We start from the raw sequence: 19,503 nt of genomic DNA, 5'->3' as shown, positions 1-19,503 counted from the left end.
CTCGCTGAAGCTCTTCTCAGGCAACCATGCTGCACGATGGGGTCAACTTGGCAATGTGCTTCTTCCTGAAAGTGGGGGAAGAAAACATGAGAATTTCCCTTGAGCAACTGAAACATGGGTTGAATAGTGATTTTTTAGGAAGCGAGAATCCTCTTTCTTCCAGAGGCTGTTTCAATAAAGACAGACCCATGTCGCTTGTCCTGGCCCAAGAGAGCAGAGTGGGGCTCGCTCCCTGGATTCTCTGTGCCCCTTACACTCATCTCATCGCTTCTGTTGTTGCACAGAGCCAGGCCGTGTCTCCTGGCCTGCTGTCTGCACCCCTTCTTCCTGGGGCACGATGGGGCTTGGGAAATTTGTTCCAGCACCTGGCCAGACTGCTCACCACTGTGAAAGAGGAGGACAAACAGGATGTGTACAGCCCACAGAACCAGTTTCAGGGTTCGGGGAAGAAAAAATCTGTCTCCCCAGACAGTGGCTGGTCCCATTACCGGTCCAGCCCCAGCTGAGCTCCCACACCCGGGAGAGGAGAGCTCGGCGTGGTCAGAGGGCAATGCTCCCTGCCCACACTTGCCTTGAAATCCTCCCTGGATCCCTAACAGACAACAATCCTACATAAAATACACATGCAGCCATTTCTGCCTCTAAGTCATCCCTGGGTACCGTGTGCGGGTGAAGCCATGGTATAGGGCCTCGGCCAGCAGAGGGTTTCTATGGACGGAGCGCAAGAATCATCGCTCCAAGGCCTGTTTCTTTCTAGAGAGGGCACAAAGGGGGGTTCTGGAGACTGTGACATGACTAGCTATGGGCAGACCCTCACCAGCCCACGGGCAGGAGCCAGTTTCAAAGCAGCGAATTCCCCATGCCCTTCAAGGGCAATGGGCAGACACAGCAGGGCTGGCCCAGCACTCAGGGAGGGTTTAAAAGAAAAGCCGAAAGGGGCACTGTCATGAGACATGACTGCAAAGCGATGCCTTCGCTCCCACGCCGGTACAGCCCCGAGGACCCCAAGGCCGGCTGGGGGAGCCCCGTGCTGTAACACCGAGGGTCCACAGCGCCGGACTAGCTGCCTGGCCGAGGCCCATTGTGGGGGGCAGGATGCAGGTGCACGTGGCGATGGGCGGGGGCCCCTGGATGAGCCCCGCCTCCCTCACAGTCCTGTAAGGCACGTTGGTGGGGTCCCATGGGGCTCATTTTATCCAGGCGGGGACAGCGGGAGCCAGCAGCTCACCTGAGGCACCTAGAGAACACGACAAGGCCTCCCAACGAGCAGCTGGAAGAATCTGGACGTTGGCAGGTAAGACTAGAGATGAACACGCCACTAGCGGGATTCTTGCATTCCCAATCACGGGTTTCTTGCATTCCCTATCACGACCCAGAAGGTAGCTTGGGGGTGAGGCAGGGCCTCAGGGGTGGGCAGAGAAAGCATCACAGGACACCACTGGAATTTCTGGAGACTGATCACTGAGGACGAGGACATAGTTTCTGCCCCAAGCCAGTGGAGAGCCAAAGAGTGTGTTAGCAGTTACATAAAGCGATCTGCAGTCCTTTTAAAAACACAAGAGGCCCCGACAGAGGGTGCCATTCAAGGAACAGAGGAGCCACTAACGGCACCACTCTGACAAGCTCACTTCATCAGCCGGAGCGGAGCCACGGCTCCGACGTGATCACCGGCAGCCAGAGGCATCGCGTGCCCACCGAGCATCAATGCGTGCATTCACGCCGCCTCTTCCACGGACCGGCGGCATTTGTCCCGCGGTGCTCAATGCCCTGTGTGAAGCCCAGAATGGCCACCTTTCTTCAGGGGCAGTGGGAGACCGTCCTTGGACAAGGCCTGCCCCTCACCCCTGCCCCTTGGGGGTGTTATTTTACAACAAATCGGGCAGCCAGCATGCCCCTCCCCGTACAAGCCTGGCAGACTCTCTCCCCCTGGAACCTGGAACCTTCCCTGACCAGATACCATCGGCGTGAGGGTTCGCAGAGCAGCTCTGCACCTCCGCCCGCTCCGGAGCCCCGCGTGCAGAGATCTCGGGAGTAACCTGCCCAGGAGGCGGCGGCCAGCAAAACGCTCCGTGCTCCACCTCCTTGCTAACCACTTCTTTCCAAACCCACAGGGCACCGGCCTTCACTGCTAGAGGCCACGGGGTCCCTGATTCCTCCCACCATCCCTTCCATAGGAAGCCCTTTGCTCTCAGAGTTGTCCTTCGAGGTCAGGCCACTGCCCCGCTCAAAACTCTGCAGTGTCACCGCTGCTTTTCAATCAGCAAAGTCTGACTTCCCTGCCCGGCATTCGGAGCCTTCCATGACTCAGTTTCCACCTGCCCTTCCAGGCTTGTCACTCACCTCCACACCCATGTGAGTCGGTGACCACACACGGACCTGCTGCCTCTCAAGTGTGCCCGGCGCTGTTTCACGCCTGCTCCCCGAACACACGCCCCTCACCTGCGCCTCCAGGAAAACGGTCCTCTCTCTCCACCCTTCCCGCTCCACCCTCCTGCCCACAGGCCTGCACGCTTCTCCGGTGACTCATGCGCTGGCCTCAGATCTGCAATGTCCCCGAGCTCCAAGTTCAAGTTCAAGCTCCAAGTTCAAGTTCAAGTCGCTGGGGCTCAAGGTGCAGGCTCCTGGAATTAGCCCCTGCTGTATCAGAAAGGTCCTACTGCGGGAAATGACACAATGCTCGGATTTGCTTTATAATGAGTTCATGAAGGTGCGAGACCGTATTTTATGGCACATGAGACGACTGCTACATGTTACTGTATTTACTGTACGTTATACAATCTTGCCTATTCATTTCCTCCCATTTCCCCATTTTAAAAAAATTATTTATGACTTTATTATTTTATTTTCTTATTTACATACATGTTTTAAAACGCCTGCAATCCAACCAAAAAGCCCCAGAAAAGCAGTATCAGGGAACACTTATCACCTGCCTTCTCAGGCACGGGTCAGGAACGAGGTGTATGCGTCTCCTGCTGACAAGGAAAAGCTCGCAGCCGCCAGAGGGTCAAATGCCCGAGCAGCTGGGTCCCCTCGCAGCACAAAGAGACATGGCCGGGTTCCTGCTCAGCTGACAAGTGAACCCTGGACCCCAGACCCAGCTCACTGAGGGCCCCTTAGGACTGATGGGCGTTTGTCCTGAACCTCCCAGGTCCAAACCCAGCTCGGGGGCTGCCCCAAGCCCCCTCCACGCTTCACCAACTCAGTCACAGCTGAATGCCACATTCACCCAGCTAAAAGCCCAGTCTCCGTCCCCAGCAGCCCGCCCTCTCTCCGTGGAGGGCGGTGTGCACGCAAACATATGTATACCCCCCGGCCACGCACACCCCGGCCAGAACGTGACCTCCACCTGACCTCACCTCCACCAAGACAGTAATAGCTCCTTTCCACCAAGTCCACTGTGTCCAACTCTGCCCTCCGGGAGCCTACCCCTCAGTTAGCAGTCAGAATGTTTTTAGAAGTCAAGATCTGTTCAAAACCCTCCGAAAGCTTAGTCCTTAGTGTGCTTACAGTGCCCTCAAGGCCCCATATTGTGGGTCCTCGCTAGCTCTGTGGACCCTTCTGTTCTTCCTCAGGGCCTTTGCACCTGCTGTCGCCTCCCAGGTGAGGCCCATGCCTAGATATTCACCAGACTTGAACCTTCACTTCATTCAGGCCTTCTCAAATGTCACGTCATCAGCAGGGACAGGCGTCTGCCACAGCAACATCCCTAACTCCAGCCTCTTTCCCTACTGTCCTTATCAATGGGACATATTATGTGCTTTCCCGTGTGCGGCCCAACTTCTCCAAGAGAATGTAAGCTCCACGAGGCCACAGGATTCGCTCTGCTTCCACCCCGACCTCTGCTGTGAGACCTGACTGACCACGAATGAATGAATTCTACTTTAATAAAGACAAAGGCGGGGCGCCTGGATGGCACAGTCCATGAAGTGTCCGACTCTTGATTTCAGCTCAGGTCACGATCTCAGGTCGTGGGATTGAGCCCCGTGTCGGGGTCCTCGCTCAGTGTGGAGTCTGCTTGAGATTCTCTCTCTCTCTCTCCCTTTGCCTCTCCCCCTGCTCTTGCTATAAACAAACAAATACATACATACATAAAATATCTTTAAAAATAAAGATAAGGGCTTCAGAGATATTTTGACAGGTATCCCTGGGATAATCTCCTTTTTTAAAGAGTCAAAATCCCCAGTGAATGTCTAGTGTCCCCCAGATAACCTTGTGACTTGATTATACAAGGCAGGGTGAATTTAGGAATCCTAGCCTATTCTAGAAATCTAAACTACACATTCCTAATCACCGATGGGTGCCCTGGGTGGCACCTCCAAGTCCGGCCACCCTCCACTAGGGCGGGTTACTTCTCCAGGACAGCCTGCAGCTGTGTGCACCCGTGCCCGGGGTGGCTGGCCCACAACCTCCGGAGCTCTCTTAAGGGTAGGGGGCAGCCACTCCACCCCCACAACGCCCCATCCTCCCCACGCCATGCCTACACTCGGGGAAGCCACCCTCCAGCCCCCTCTTGGTAGAAGTCAGGTCTGGGAAGACAGGAAGGAGCATTAAAGCTTACTTGTGTCTGACTCACAACTAATGAGTTTTTCTTTGCTTTAGTATAAAGGCTGATTCATGAGGGGAGAAAAGCGCCTGCTGCTGGCTCCTCCCCAGGACCGAGGAGGCTGGCCTCTGAACAGACAACAGTGTTGTGCACGCACGGAACTATTTACAGACTCTGGTGGCAGACTCGGAAACCTACAGACAAGCCTCCAGCCACCCGCGCCGACTCGCTGCTCGCCTCGGACTCCAGACTCAGAACGATCATGCGGCGTCCGACCTGCCAACGTCCCGCCCGAGATGTTTCCAAATACAAAGCCACCAAGAATAATCCGGGAACATGAACATCTGTGGGGCCCCTTACTCAAGGCCTGGGTGTACACAGTGACCCCCCAGGGTCCCCCGGGGGCCCCGACCCGAAGGTGCAGGAAGAACAGGGCACGCAGCCTACTCTGGGTTCCTCCCTGGTGAGTTCTGTTCAAGCCTCATTTGAGATGACTCATCCCCACATTTGATTTTAATTTCTGGAGTAAGAGTATCGTGTTGATTGCATCAGATTTCCTCCGGGTTAAAAGAAAGCATGAGTTTCAACCCGCTCTGGGTGCTTTCAGCCACCAGACTGTGGACAGAAACTCCATCCCGTCTGCTCACCTTGCTCACTCACTAAACAACAGCGAGCTCTGGAAAATCAAAATAATTCGAAGACACCCTCCCTGGCTGACCTGTCTCCTTGTAAGCAGCTGCCTGGAGCCCCAACACCCTGGGCCCCTGACCCCCCGGGTCGGCTGCAGAGAAGCCCCCCAGCATGCCAGTGAGCCTGAGGGGCGGGGCCTGTGGGGGCCAGCGGGAACTCCTAGCTCTCACACAGTCACGCTGAGGACACCGTAAGTGGGGGCTAGCAGTGACCCAGCGAGGCCAAGGCAGAGATTCTGTCTGTCTGTCTGCAAACGTCTCCAGCGCCTCTTCCCTCTGAAGCCAACGGCAGCCGATCCCTCAGCCTGCAAACCAGCTCCTCGGCTCTCTGCATCTTGACCCTTGACCCGAATGGTCTGGGCAATAGCCCAAGTGGAAAGCCAACACGTGACTGGTGTCCCCTTTCCAGGTCTCCCTCTGTGGTCAGGGACGGCCCGGGCTCCAGTTACGAGAGAGGACCAGCCCGGCCCAGCGAAACCCAAGCTTCCACACCACGGTGGCGGGAGGCTTCCTACATCAGTCTCCTCTCCAGAACCCTGCCTGCCGTGGGCACCTGCAGCACGAGATGAAAATGCTGCCCTGCGGCCTCCAAGGAGGGCTGCCTCCTTCTGGGGGTGCAAAGAGCATGGCTCCCCTGGAGGGGACCCCGGGGTACTAGCTTCACTTACCAGTGTCCAGAGTGTGCTTCAAGTTCAATAACTGAGTTTCGTTTAGGGCAGCAGCCTGCTGCCACTCAGAGCCCCCCCCCAGCAGGCCAGCTGTGAGCATCACACACCCCAGTCCTGAGTCCGTCCGAGAAACGTGGGCATCTCCCTGGCAGGGGCCCCGTCGCCTCCATGAAGACCCACTGGGTTCAGCCTCTAGGGACAAGGCCGTGTGCTCAGCAGAAGGAAACGTAGAGCAGATGTGTTCAGGGAAGCCGTGCAGAGACAACACTGCGAGCCTAAAGCTTGGACAGCGAAGGTTCTGCGCGCCGGGCACTGGGCTGGGGACATGCCGCGCTCAAGCCCTTACTGATCCTCCGTAGCTCAGGGGCCACCCCTCAGGGCCCCAGGCACGTCTGCACTTCTGACTTGCTGTTTCTGTCATCCGAGGAGTAGGCCGGGGGGCCGACAACACTGCGCGCTGTTTCACCAGTCAGTGACAAAGAGACCGGGCAGCGTCACCGGGCCGGGCTTCCTCCGGCCAGTGACCTGCCGGATCCATCCCACCGGTTCCTTGGGTAAAATCCACAGTCCCGGCTCTTCTCTCCACAGTCTGTAGGAGACAACGAACCCCCCAGCTCATCCTTCCAGACCCTCCACTTACCTGCCGACCATATCTGCACCACACCGCCCTGTCCTTCCCGTGCTCTCGCCAAACCCAGCGGCTGTTCCTTCCTCTGGCTCCAAGACCCCTCCCAGCCAGCTCCGGGTTCTGCCGGCTTCTCCCCCAACCCCGTCTCTGAAGACCCAACAGGGCTCCTACTTTCTCCTCCATTGAAACCTGCCCATCGGAGAGGGACCCCCGTCCAACAGCGGCTTTGCCAATGGAAATCCATCTCCATTCTGGGCTCTGCAGGGCCTCCCCCACTGTCTACTCTGGGTGCTCGTCGCTTTGGTCCTGAGCGCCACAGCTGTTAGGATGCGCGGGATTTGTTCCCTAACAACCACACTCGTTTCCTTGAGAGCTGGATGCGTGGCTTCTCTAATTCCCCAGCGCTATACAGTGCTTGGCCCATGTTGTGTCTGATGCCAGCTGCTGAACGGACAAATGTCTCAGCCAACCCATTCTTGAGCCCCACTCTGCACCGGGGGCCACCCAAGGCACAGAGGATGGAGGACCCGGTGCCTTCCCTCTACTGCTGATCGTGCAGCTGTCGGGAACATACGTGACACCGACAGCACGAGGGGAACGAGGTGGGTTCCACCATGTCTTCCTGGGGAGCATTGAGACCCGAAGCCCACAGACCTCTCGGTTTGCCCGTCACACCATGTACACTCTGATGGCCACGTCTGGTCTGTCCCGTGACCCTGTTGCTGCTGACAGTTCAAAGAGTAACCCACGTGTGGCACGTTGAGTGCTCCCCCAGCGTGGTGTTCAGGAGGTCTGGTGGTTTGCGGTCTGCCCCCCCCAGAGTCACATGGGAAGGCCAGCCCGCCGTGTGACAGGACGGGCGGCAGATAGGCTGTGGGGGGGGGGGGTCTTGTGACCAGCCCAGATGAGAGATACTTCCCAACCCTGGTCCCCAGCTAGTGACCAGGAGGAACGAATGTGATGATCTCTGAAACATGCTAACAGCAATGAGAAGAAAGACCCACTCACTGGACTGGGGCTGCTGGTCAGGGGGCAAGACTCCCGTCCGACACACTCATCAAAACGGCAAAACACCAGCACTCTGGGGGTGTGATGTATAAATGATGGTCATTGATTCATTGTCTTCTTAAAAAAATAAAAATCAAATGGATACTTCTCTTTAGAGCAACACACTTTTTATAACTGAAGTTTATTTAAGGAAGTTATTTAAAGAAGGCAGCTCTCTATTGCTTTAAAAAGGAAGCCCATCCATCCTTTAAAAAGATCTCCCTCAGATACACTGGTGTCTTCTCTAGTATACATTAACTTGAAAAAGCTTTGTGAAAGTTCATGTTAGGGGCGTCTGGGTAGCTCAGTCGGTGAAGTGTCTGCCTTCGGCTCAGGGCATGACCTCGGGGTCCTGGGATCGAGCCCCGCATTGGGCTCCCTGCTCAGTGGGGAACCTGCTTCTCCCTCTCCCCACCTCCGCTCGTTCTCTCTCAAAGAAATAAAATCTTTAAAAAAAAAAGTTCATCTTAGATACCGCTCTGGGACACAAACACCTGGGCAGTGTCACTCATTTTACAGATGAGCAAACTGAGGCTTATTTGGTTTTAGTGAGAGGGCTGTGCCCCCGAGGTTTACTCCTGAGACTCAGATTAAAATGCCAGATTCACACAAGGAAGAGACGGGCAGCAGCTTCCAGGGTTTCGTGCTGGGCCGATCCGACTGACCGCGCTCGCTAATGACACACAGATGCCAGGCCCGAGGCTTGAGTTCAAGACAGGAATTTCATACCCTGAAGACACGGCAGCAGCCGCGGACACCAAAAGGGTGGTGGGGATGAGTGATGGTGTTTGCACGACTGCACGGCCGGAGAGCGGGGCCAAGCCCCCCCAAACAGCACAGCTGGAAAGCAGCCCCAAAGGCACGTGGACGCCAGCCCTACTCTACTGGTCCAGCTCATTCCTGATGGCCTCCGAGCCGCGCCAAACCAACAAACATGGGCCGCCTGATGGATAGGGGCGTGAGACGGCCAAGTCAACACAGCTTCAGGAACGGGCCAGCTCTGAGCGGGCCAGCAGCCGAGAACAGCCCGCCCCTGCTGCTGCGGGCAGGAGCCCGACTGTGGCTGCTACGAACGGCCCGTGCAGTGACATCTTTATAACATATCTTCCTGCGCATCGTGGATTACCCTCTTAGGACGACTTTCTAGCAGAGTACGAAGCATTGCCAAACACTTTCCTGGAAAGTTGTAGCCATGCAGACTCTGGGCAGCGGTGGGTGCCCATCCCCCCGCCCACCCCGCCGGCAGATCAAGAAAAGCCTGGCTAAATAGGACAAGGACGGAACGGAATACCGAAGTTCACATGCATATTCCTGGGACCGTGACAGTCAGAAATTTCTCAAAACTCCTCCTTCTGACTTCCTGTTTTAGGAGTATTATTTTGTATCCTTTGTTCAATGAGAGGCTAACATTTCATCATCTCCGCGGCAAGTATCTTCCCCACTCTGTCGCTCGCACGTGCTCAGACGCATTTGCTACCTTGATCGAGTCTCAATTATGCAGCTGTATCAATCTTTCCTTTGTGATTTTGCCTTGAAACACAGAGGCCTATCTTCATGAAAAATCTGATAAATATTCACATCTGTTTTCTTTTATTTAAAAAAAAGTCTGTCTGCTGACATTAACGTACAAAATTTATTTTGCTGCTCAGTGAGGAACTTTACGAAATTCATTACCAAATGGCTAAGCAATCACAGGTCCCGAACAATTCATCCCCTCCTGACGTGATGTCATCTCAATGCGTTCTGAACGTGTGCGGACATGAGGGTTTGAATCTCGTTTATTCCGTGTCACTAGCCTGCATATTTTTAGAACCACATCGGCCTGATGCACCATGCTAGTCTGATTACATCTGGTTACCTGGAAGGACTAGCACTTCTCTATTTCAAAGTCTCTTATCAGCTATTTTTACCCATTTTTTCCTTCCAAATGAACTTTAAAATAATACGATGTCTTCCCACCTTGTCATTCCCTCACAAAGGGAACCCCACTGGGATTCTGCTGGCACGGCATTGGTAAGAAGTGACACCTTTATATATTTTATTCTTTTCTTCCAGGAACATGGTAGGGCTCATTTATTTAAAAATGAGTCCCAGGGCAGTGCAGATCAAAGACTGGCAAAGTCTTTCTGTAAAGGAACAGAGAATAAATTGAACTTTGGGGACCACACATTCTCTGTCACAAAGAGTCAACTCTGCCCTCAAATCCAGGCAATTCTGCCTCTAAAGTGAGTTGATCTGACCCCTTCTATTAGCTGCTTCTACCTGGGCGCTTTACCTCTCCCCTGGACTCACTACAGCCGCCGCCTCCCACCTAGTCTCCCACATCCCATTCCCTTCAGCCCCCCACCCCCAAACGCACACAGCTAAGCCACGCTCCCTTGAACAGCTGGGGGCCTCTTCACAGACTAGGTCTCTCCAGCAGCATCTCCCTGCACTTAGGATAAATCTATCTGACCTACTGGGACTCCATGAAATCTAGCCTCCTTATGGGGACTGAATGATCTGGCCCCACCCAGCCCTCCATGACCTCCATTCCTTCTTGGTACATTCATTTCCCAAGTGTAACTCATTTCTGCCCCAAGACCCTTGCACTGAGAGTTCCCTCTGGCAGGCAAGCTCTGTCCCCACAAACCTCACTTTGCTGACAGCTTTTGCCACTCAAGTCTTGCTCGCTGCTTCAGGAAGGCCCCATCTAACCACTCACCAATGCAGCTACCCTCACCCTGACCTCTCTGTGCCCGACTGTCCCCACCCACAAGAGGAAGGGAGAACAGTGTGGAAAGCTCACACACCAGACAGTGCCTGTACACAGTGCACAGGACCTGGGGCACAGTAAACGACCCACAGAGGCAAGAAGTGATGCTGTTATCATGACCCAGTGCCCACACAAGCCTTGTACTTTCCATCAGCAAGTGCTCTGAGTCCGTGTGAAACACATCCTTTTTTTTTTTAACCTGGCCTCACTGCTTCCTACCTGCACCACGGTGGTCCGGAACGCTGCGATTTTGCCACGGCAGAGGACTGCACGTAAGGTGAATTACTAAATGAGCCAGTATAATTTCTCCGTAAGCCACTAATCGCTTCGTGAACTTTACTGCCATTGATAGAACCAGGTTCCATGGAGTGAAGGTTTGACAGTACTCATTGCACCTTATTTCCACTGCAGGACCCACCTCAGGCCCAACCGCGAGTCGGGGTTTTGGATAACACAGCAGGTCATGCACAGGAACAAATGTCTTTTGGTGAAAACCTAAATGCACCCACCAGGCCAGGGAGGGGAGGACACTGTGGACCATCTACGTTCCCATTTTTCTAACACCCTCTGGAAGAGCTTGACCTGCATACCCGCCCCTGCGAGATGCCTGCAAATAGGACCTGATATGGAAACAGGACCTTTGTGGACGATCACGTTCGGATGAAGGGATGAAGGTGGGCCCTTGTCCACTACGAATGGGGTCCTTATAAAAAGGGGAAATCTGGGCACAGAGGGGAGACCATGTGAGGACACAGGGAGAAGGGGGCTGTCCACACGCCAAGGAGAGAGGCCCAGAACCTTTTCCCTCACAGCCTCAGAGGGAACCAGCCCTGCGGGCACCAAGATCTCGGACTTCTGGCCTCCAGAACCGTGAGAGTGAATTTCTGTTGTTTTCAGCTGCTCGGTCTGTGGTACTTTGTGGCCCCAGGGAGATACACACCCCCAGCCTCTCTCTCTTCGTGTGTCTCTGTCACATCTAATAAAACTGGACAGACAACAAACAAACAGAAGTCAAGCTCCCAAAACAGAGAGTTACGGACCCTACTGAAAAATGTCACCTTGCCTCCACACTTCCAGAACATTCCATCCTAGGATCCCAAACTACCAGGCCATCCTTGATGACCACTCACCGAACATTCCTGAAGACATCTGATGTTGGCAGGCAACGGGTAACTAGATTTCTACAACCTAAATGTTATTGTAAAATTCTTGCCAAGTCACCCCAGGGGACTTGCAAAGTCATTTCTTAGTAGCAACCAAGTAATTGGGGCTTTACAACAAGCTGCTTGCACTAAGACGATGGAGGTGCCTGGCCATCGTGGTTAACCAAGAACGCGCTTGGACCACTGGAAAACAGGAGGCGAGGAAGAAATAGCAGGGCGGAGTGGGATGGCGGCCCCTCACAAGGTCAGGGGAGCCCTCCCTCCAGGGCACCACCCCGGAGCTGGTGGCCCGTGTCAAGTGCCTTCTGGTGGGTCCGGTCAGTCTGGTGCAGTCCAACATACAGAATACAAATCAACACCCTGGGGACTCTCAGCACTGAAACCAAACACAGAGGCAAAACCCCCAAGAGAAATTTCCAGCAGCTGCTAGAAGCGGCGTAGAACAGCAGCTGAGGGTGAGAGATAAGGCAGCGGGAGCCACTGGTGCTCCCCAGACACAACAGAGCCGGACGGGGCAGGAGAGCCCAGCTCATGCTGGACAGTAGTGAAGATGACCCGGGGCCTGTGGCCCAGGAAGGAGAAGGCCTGGCAGCCACACGCATGAGCAAGCGGGGAGGGCAGAGGCCCGGAAGCCACACCGTGCAGGCCAGGCAGCTCCTGTGAATCGGCATTGAGGGTTTGAACGTCTTCTGCCCCAACCTGGATCTCACCATTATTGACGCATCAAGAGAAAGTAATTCTGGAAAAAGACCAGGGAAGAAAAGGCTGTTCTGGGGCCTCTGCTGTTCTGGTGAGTTGATCTGCCCTTGCCTTCTCCCTGGAGGCCCCCACTCCCTGCAGCCTGGGAGATAAGCAGGCCCTTTCCCACCCTCTCTCTCAGAACAAGACCACAGCGTGCACGCTGAGCCCCCGGCCTCCAGCCCCACGGCCGGCTTGCGCAAGCCCTGCTGAGTCCCTGCCTGGTCTTCTGTCGCCGGCTGTGGTCTCCTCCTGGTGCTGGGGAAACTATTAAATCATCACCCATGTCATCCTCCTCCTCACCCTCAGACCACAGTGGGCATGAACTGCAGAGACGGCATGGCACAAAGGAGGAAACACGGGGCTCCAGGGTCGATCCGAGTGTGTACACGCCAGCTCTAGCTGTGCGCTCCTGGCCAAGTTACTTACCCTCTCTGAGCCTCTGTCACCTGCAGGAGGTCCGTACACCTGCCCTGCCACATGAGCACACAGTGGGCACACAATGACTATCGTTCCTCACGGCCTTCCCTGGAGAATGAGAATGAGTGGGCACAGCACTGGTGGCCCCAGACGGCTCTGAGCCAGGGACTCGAATTCATGGTCTCCACGAACCACGAACTCTCTGCATTTCCTCTTGGAGATGTCATCGTTTATTCAAAGTCATGGGCCCTACTGGTCCGAAGTCACCCCTTTCTCACCTTGGATGCCCTCCCCTTTAATCAGTGGCATCCCTGCTCCAAGCGTGAAACTGCCCAGTTTGGGCAAGTGCCGCCAGTTCCTGTCTGTGAAACGGATAACACTGCCCACCTCCTCCAGGTGTGGAGAAACTCCGCTAATACGTGCCAAGCGCCAGCTCCCCTCGCTCGGGGTCCCCGGTCCCGGCCCATTAGCATCCTGGACAAGATCACACCCGTTCAGCAGCACCCCTGGCGTCTCCCCATGAGAAGCCAGGAGCCTCATGCCAAGCCCACACGCCTGTGGTCCAAAGGGCTTCTCGACCCGGGTTGCTGCTGACAAGCACTGTGGAGGCTTTGCAGCGACACGTGCCAATCCAGATAAGTGTCGCGGCTCTCACGTAACCCTGACGCACAGACAGGACAGGTAATCGCCACACAGCCTGGACCGAGCACCCACCCGCCAAAGCATCGCAGTAGTTCCTCTATGTAGACCCCAGATCCCATTCCCCCAGCTCGACTGCACACGGCGGGACCCCGCCTGGCCTCCTCGAGGCCCAAGCAAACGCTACCTGTAAGGACCTGGCCCTTCTCCCATGACCTCTAAACCCCCATCTACGTAACCTCATTACTGGGAAAAAATCCTCATTAGTTCAACCCCCAAGAGACCATCCTCATCCCCACCACCCCCACCGGCCTCTCAACTGTGACAGTCCTCATGTCTCACACTGACTGCCTCAGTCTACCCTCTGACACTCAGCTGGGCGTGCTGTCTCCCTTGCTTGGAAGGTTCTCCCTGCCTCTGCTGGCCAAACCCTTCAACTGATGCTCCGTAAATGGCTCTGCTGTCAGTGACCCCCCCCTTGAACCCCCATCACGAAGGCACCCAAAAGCAGCAGCACTTTCTGGGTGTTACACACCGGCCCCGAGTCAGCACACCCACCACACTAAACTCTTGGAGGTGAAGCTCTTTCGCAGTCGTGCACAAGGCACACACAGAAGGATTCTTGAAATGACTGGTCCCCCACAGGCTGAAGACCCCGAATGCCCAGGTGATGTGAGCTCTGCTAATCAACGGGCAACTCTGTCTTAAAGACCACTTTGACCTTGAGAAGATCAAGGTACATTCTAGGAGCGAAGGGACACAGTGGCCCCAGCAGAGCAGCCCGTGCGGCCTCAGAACCCGGGGACCGTCTCCTGCGGTGGTCATTGCCGTGCGCAGGTAAGCCTTGCCACCTACCTGCAGAAGAGAGCGAGCCAAACCTCCCTGGGTGTGAGTCTGACCTGAACCAGACAGTATACACACACAGTCGACACTGGGGAAACGGGGTGTCAGGAGGCCCAGAGGACCCCACAGCACATGGCGTTTGATTTTTAGAAGGTGAACACACTCTTCAGGTATTTGCAGAAACCCCAAGCAACGGCGAGGCCAATCCGAAGCAGCTCTACTCGAAGGCGGAAAGGGGGCACGGGAACGGGTCTGCAGGAGGAGCTGGGTCCCACCCACTGCCCACCTGCTGTCCCAGCCTGGTGCCGCCCACTCCCACCCAGACGAGGAACCACGGAAGAGCCGCCTGCCGGAAGAGTGAACAGACCCACCACGCTGGAACACTTCAAACGCGCCAGACCCAGCAATTCCACCGCCAGACACGCAAGCCCAAGAGAAAAGGAAGGGTCTGCCCATGTAGAAGGATGTCTGCATTGGTTTTATTCCTAATAGCCCCAAACTGGCCTTGTGTCCGCCAACAGGAGAATGCACAGAACCGATGGTGGGACATCCAAGGCACCAGTGACAGGAAACGCTCATCCGCGCACAACCCAGAGAAACCCCACAGGCATGGTGGCAAACACAATGCCAAACACGAGAGAGCACACATCACGTGACGTGCGAGAACAGCTGGAAGGGACCTCTAGAAACCAGAACAGGGGTTAAGGGGAGGAGGCAGGATTGGCAGGGCAGGGGCCCGAGAAGGCTCTCCGGTGATGGGAATACAGCTTGATGGGAGCGGATGACGCAGGTCGCAGCGTGTGTCCAAACTCACGCACTTAGGACCTATGCACAACACGTGTAAGTACAGTAACAACAGCAGGCCTCTCTCAGTGCGTAATGAAGCAACCCAGCAGGAACATGGAGCTTCTGCCCAAGGTCAGAGGGCTAATGGATCACGCAAAGCGGGGTGGAGAACCCAGGGCTCCAGGGCCCAGCCTGGGGCTCTTTCAGGGGGAGCTACATCTCCCCTGGCATCTCCAATGCCAGGAGAGTTCCTCTGCTTAGACAGAACCCTCTGGTATCACCTGGAGTCACCTGCGGCTGATACCCTGAGCCTGGCCCCGACCTGCCCACATTCACCAAGGGAAGCGGGTGACGGGCTCTCCTCAGTCAAGGTTGAGGGGTGAAGGCTTCCTACTGCAAAGGTTTATCTGGCCAGCGCTGGGCATACCCCACATCCCCCCACAGGCCACTCCCTGAGCCCCACTGCCCAGCTGTCCCATGCCTCCTGGAGGCGCCCCGGGCTCAGTGAGGCTGGGACACAGTGGATGCGTCTGGAACAAATTACCACACTAAGGGTGACTTAAAACAAAGGAACTGCTCTCTGCCGGTTCTGGATGCTGGGAGTCTGAAAGCAAGGTGTCACGGGGCCACGTGCTCTCAAAAGCTCTAGAGAAGAGTCCGTATCTGTCCCAGGCCTCCCCTCCCACCTGTGGAGTCACGGGCAAGCCTTGTCTCTCCTCTGGCTGTTCTGCATCTGCTGCAGCAACCACGCGGCCTTCTTCCCTGTCTTCCCACGGCTCCCTTCTAAGGCCACCGCACATGGGGTTAGGGCTCACCTGACTCCCGCATGACCTCCTCTTAACGGATCGGACCACCTCTACAAAGACCCGATTTCCAACAAGTTCACATTTTGAGGTTCCTGGTGGACACGCCTTTTGAGGGACACTAGTGCGCCTTGTACATGGAGGAAACGGTGAGAGAGGGGACCTCAGGTTGGCTCCTGTCCGAGCAGCCTCGTGGGCACCTGCGTCCAGCAGGCCGGGCCAGTGACAGAGGAAATCCGTGTGTAGCCTGGATTAGGCCAGGCCTCGTGTGCACAGGGGTCGCTTGGAGTAAAAGCAAGAACCCACTTTCCTAGTGAAATGACTCACGCCCCACTCAGATGCAAGAGGAGTAAACCCATCTCGGAGCTTTCTTTATGTAAGACACACGTGTTTGAGGATACAGTAAAAGGCGACACTTGACAGGTTAACTCTGGTTTCTCCCTCAGCTCCCCTGAAAAGAACTTTACGGAGCCTGCTCCTAACCCGCACCCTTCCAACCTGGCTAACAGGGCCCATTCTGACGACCGCCTGTCTGGCAAACCAGGTCATCCACCCCGGTCCTCAGTCCCTGAGCTGTGCTGTGATGCCAGCAGTACACCGTGGGACCTGTCTGCAGGGGCCAAGGAACATTCCCGTCCCACCCACCATCCTCGCCGTCTCCTTTGGCCAGCTGTCCCTGAGGGTGGTGCTTGGAGCCGCTGCCAGTGCTCTGCAAGCCCATCCTAGGGCCCAAGGGAAGCTGCCACGGGATGTCCGGGCTCTTTAAACCAGGAGGCGTCTCTCTGAGTCGATGCCACATCCGCGGTCACCAGCCCTGGCGCCCCGGGCTCCACTACAATAGGACCTCATCACTTGACTGTGGCTATATTTAATTGTGTGCCTCTCTAGCCAGGCTGTCCCCCTGGGTCAGCAAGGACGGTGTCCTTTAGCGGCCCCCGCAGGGCTCTGCACACAGCAACGATCACTCAGTAAGTACCCAGACCAGCAAAGGACTATGGGTGGTCCCAGCCTCACTGTTCGGGAACGCAGCTGCTTCTCCAAAGCCAAGACTTCTTACATTCACAGCCTTCCTATGTCTGTCTAGCGCAGAATGCTGTTCTGAAAACAATAAAGGTTATGGGGGGGGAAGGTCTTCCTTAACTTAAGCCAACCACGTAGGTACAGAGCATCTGCCACGTTTCAGGGCAGCTGGGGCAAGAACACAGCAGAAAGAAGACCTTTCCTGCTCGGAGCCGGTCACAGAGACGGTGACGACAAGGACGTGAGCTACAACAGAAGCCGTAACACAGGTAACGCACATCACCACGCCCGCCGCCACCAGCTGAATGGCCTTCCCCCCAAAAGATACATTAAATCCTGACTCCCCAGTGTCCATGAACTTAACCACGGGAAACAGGGCCTTTGCAGATGTGATCAAGTTAAAACAGTTATTCTGGCTTTGGGTGGGCCCTAGATCCAATCACAGGTGCCCCCATGAGAGAACTGGAAGTCCAGACCCAGACACACACGGAGGACAGCTGCTGGCCACGTGAAGACGGAGACAGACTGGAGACGCAGCCCCTGGCCAACCATCGGCGAGACCACAGAGAAACTGCCAGACAGCAGGAAGGGGCGAGGATGGGCTCTTCCACAGGAAACGTGGTCCTGCAACCTCCAGGCTGGGAGAATGAATTTCTGTTGTTTAAGCCATGCAGCCACTGCTCCACAGCCCTGAGAAACTAGCCCGCACATCTGTTGGACGCTGCGTGTGCGTCAGACACGTTCTAGGTGCTTTCTGTGTCGTTTCCTGAGACAGACGATTACTGCCTCCACCGTGCAGTTGAGAATCCGAGGTTTGGAGAAGCTAAACACCTGGGCCAAGGTCTCCCAGCTCCCGAGAGGCAGGGCCTGCAGCGTGTGCCTGCATGACCTCCTGCGGAGGCCGGCATGAGCCCAGCACCAGGACCAGAGGGATCAGCTCATTTCTAGACAATTCCAAGAACATAAGCTGTCTCTCCACCTGCCCCATGGGCAAAGAGCAGCCCAGCTCCTGGAGACCAGAGCAGGATCCCCAATGTCCTGCTGCTTTGGTACAGCTAAAAGAATGGTCAGATGGTTGCTTCCATTTTTAAAAAAAAATATTTTTCCTTAAAAAAAAAAAATCCAAGCATACATTAGCAAACTCGTGTGAATCCTGTGTCTCTCCATACAGCCTCTGTTTCAAGTCTGCACCAGGCACAGACGAAATGGACTTCAACGGACCTGACAGTCTCCTACAGGAGAGAACCCACCAGAGGCTCTGGAAGCCAGGTCCATGCCCCTTCGGTAAACCACGGCTTGTTTTCCCAGCAGTTCTTTTTTTTTTTTTTTAAAAGATTTTATTTGACAGAGAGAGACAGCCAGTGAGAGAGGGAACACAAGCAGGGGGAGTGGGAGAGGAAAGAAGCAGGCTCACAGCAGAGGAGCCTGATGTGGCTCGATCCCAGAACGCCGGGATCACGCCCTGAGCCGAAGGCAGACGCTTAACGACTGAGCCACCCAGGCGCCCCTCCCAGCAGTTCTGATGGGGACACGAGGAGAGGTGCTGGGATGGGGAGCAGGTGACCAGGAGCCGAGAGCACCTGGGAGCAGCTTTTCTTTTGCTTCCAACTAAAAATGAAAAGTACCTGAGGGTGATTATTCCATACAGAGGCTCAGAAAGGGCCAGGGGACAAAAGAAACCACTCCCGAGCAGAAAGGGCACCGCCAGGAACGTCTCTGTCCTCGGCTTCGTCTGTCATGGTTCGTGCCCAGACATCCAGCTGATGCTTGGTGCCGACTCTTCCCCGGCCCCCGCTGTCCTCTGCAGGGAGGCTGTGCCGTCCACTATCCCAGAGCCCCGTGCAGCACCGGGCCTCCTCTCCTACGGGATCGCTGGCCCCATGTCAGGGCTCCATGCTGGCTGGCGTCGGGGGACGGGGCTGGAAACGGGCCTCCCTCCTCTCAGCTTGAAAACCCTCATGCAGCCCTCACCCCGCCCCGGGCTCCTCGCTGTTCTCACTGGGGTTGGCATGAGGCCACACAGAGCCCCAGGCCTAAGGGTGCTTCCCTGCGTGTCTCATCTGGCAGCTTTCTAACCACTGATGCACTGGCCTCCCACACGCGTGACTGCTTTCTCCATTCCCTCTGGGCTGGCCTTCGAGGGTGTGTCTTGACAGGGTCTCCCCAGCCCCGCATGCTGGTCCTCCCGCCCCCCTTCACAGATATCTCCTCCTCGGCCTGTCCAGAGTGTCCAATGTCCCCACTGTCTGTCCCTGGCCTTCTGCTCTTGTCGCTTGGGGCATTCTCCTTAGGGCGGCTGGCTGCCCCCTTGTGACGGGGTGCTCAAATTCATGTCTCTCACATGGGATGCACCCCTGCATCCCCATCCTGGCAAAGGGCACCGCCCAGAAATCACCCATCCTAGATTCCTCCTCCCCCCAGCCAGTCGGTTCTCTAGCTGGAACAGAGAACTGTTTCTGGAAAGCAGTGTTTCTCAGCCTCGCTACTGCCATTGGGGGCTGGGTCATGGTTTGCTGTGGGGCTGCTCTGTGCCTGGTGGAATGGCTGGCAGCACCCCAGCCTCTACCTGCTAGATGCCAGGAGCAGCCCCAAGCCCAGCTGTGACCCCGGCAGCGTCTCCAGACACTGTATCATGTCCCCAAGCCGGCACCGCTGTAAAGGGCCAGATGGTGAGCTTTTCAGGCTCCGTGGGCCTCTATCTACTGCCCCCGCTCAGCTCCGCCTCTGAGAGGCCAACAGAGCCAGACACCGAACAAGCAGG

The 19,503-nt window shown here is 55.8% G+C and overlaps 2 protein-coding genes across 5 annotated transcripts in view; both read right to left on the bottom strand.

Moving 5' to 3' along the window:
- Positions 1 to 19,503, bottom strand: part of SH3BP4 (SH3 domain binding protein 4) — a 48,716-nt gene that overhangs the window by 19,151 nt on the left and 10,062 nt on the right. The window lies entirely within an intron of this gene.
- LOC117801164 lies at positions 21 to 18,042 on the bottom strand. Its single transcript, XM_034655447.1, has 2 exons — positions 5,901 to 18,042; positions 21 to 65 (listed from the first exon to the last, which is right to left on the bottom strand). The coding sequence occupies exon 1, from the start codon at positions 14,710 to 14,712 to the stop codon at positions 13,780 to 13,782; it is 933 nt and encodes a 310-aa protein (XP_034511338.1). The 5' UTR covers positions 14,713 to 18,042; the 3' UTR covers positions 21 to 65; positions 5,901 to 13,779.

The sequence above is a fragment of the Ailuropoda melanoleuca genome, chromosome 2 (genome assembly GCF_002007445.2).
Source record: "Ailuropoda melanoleuca isolate Jingjing chromosome 2, ASM200744v2, whole genome shotgun sequence".
In the NCBI taxonomy this organism is placed as follows: Eukaryota; Metazoa; Chordata; class Mammalia; order Carnivora; family Ursidae; genus Ailuropoda; species Ailuropoda melanoleuca.
This window is presented reverse-complemented; position numbering and strand designations above follow the sequence as displayed.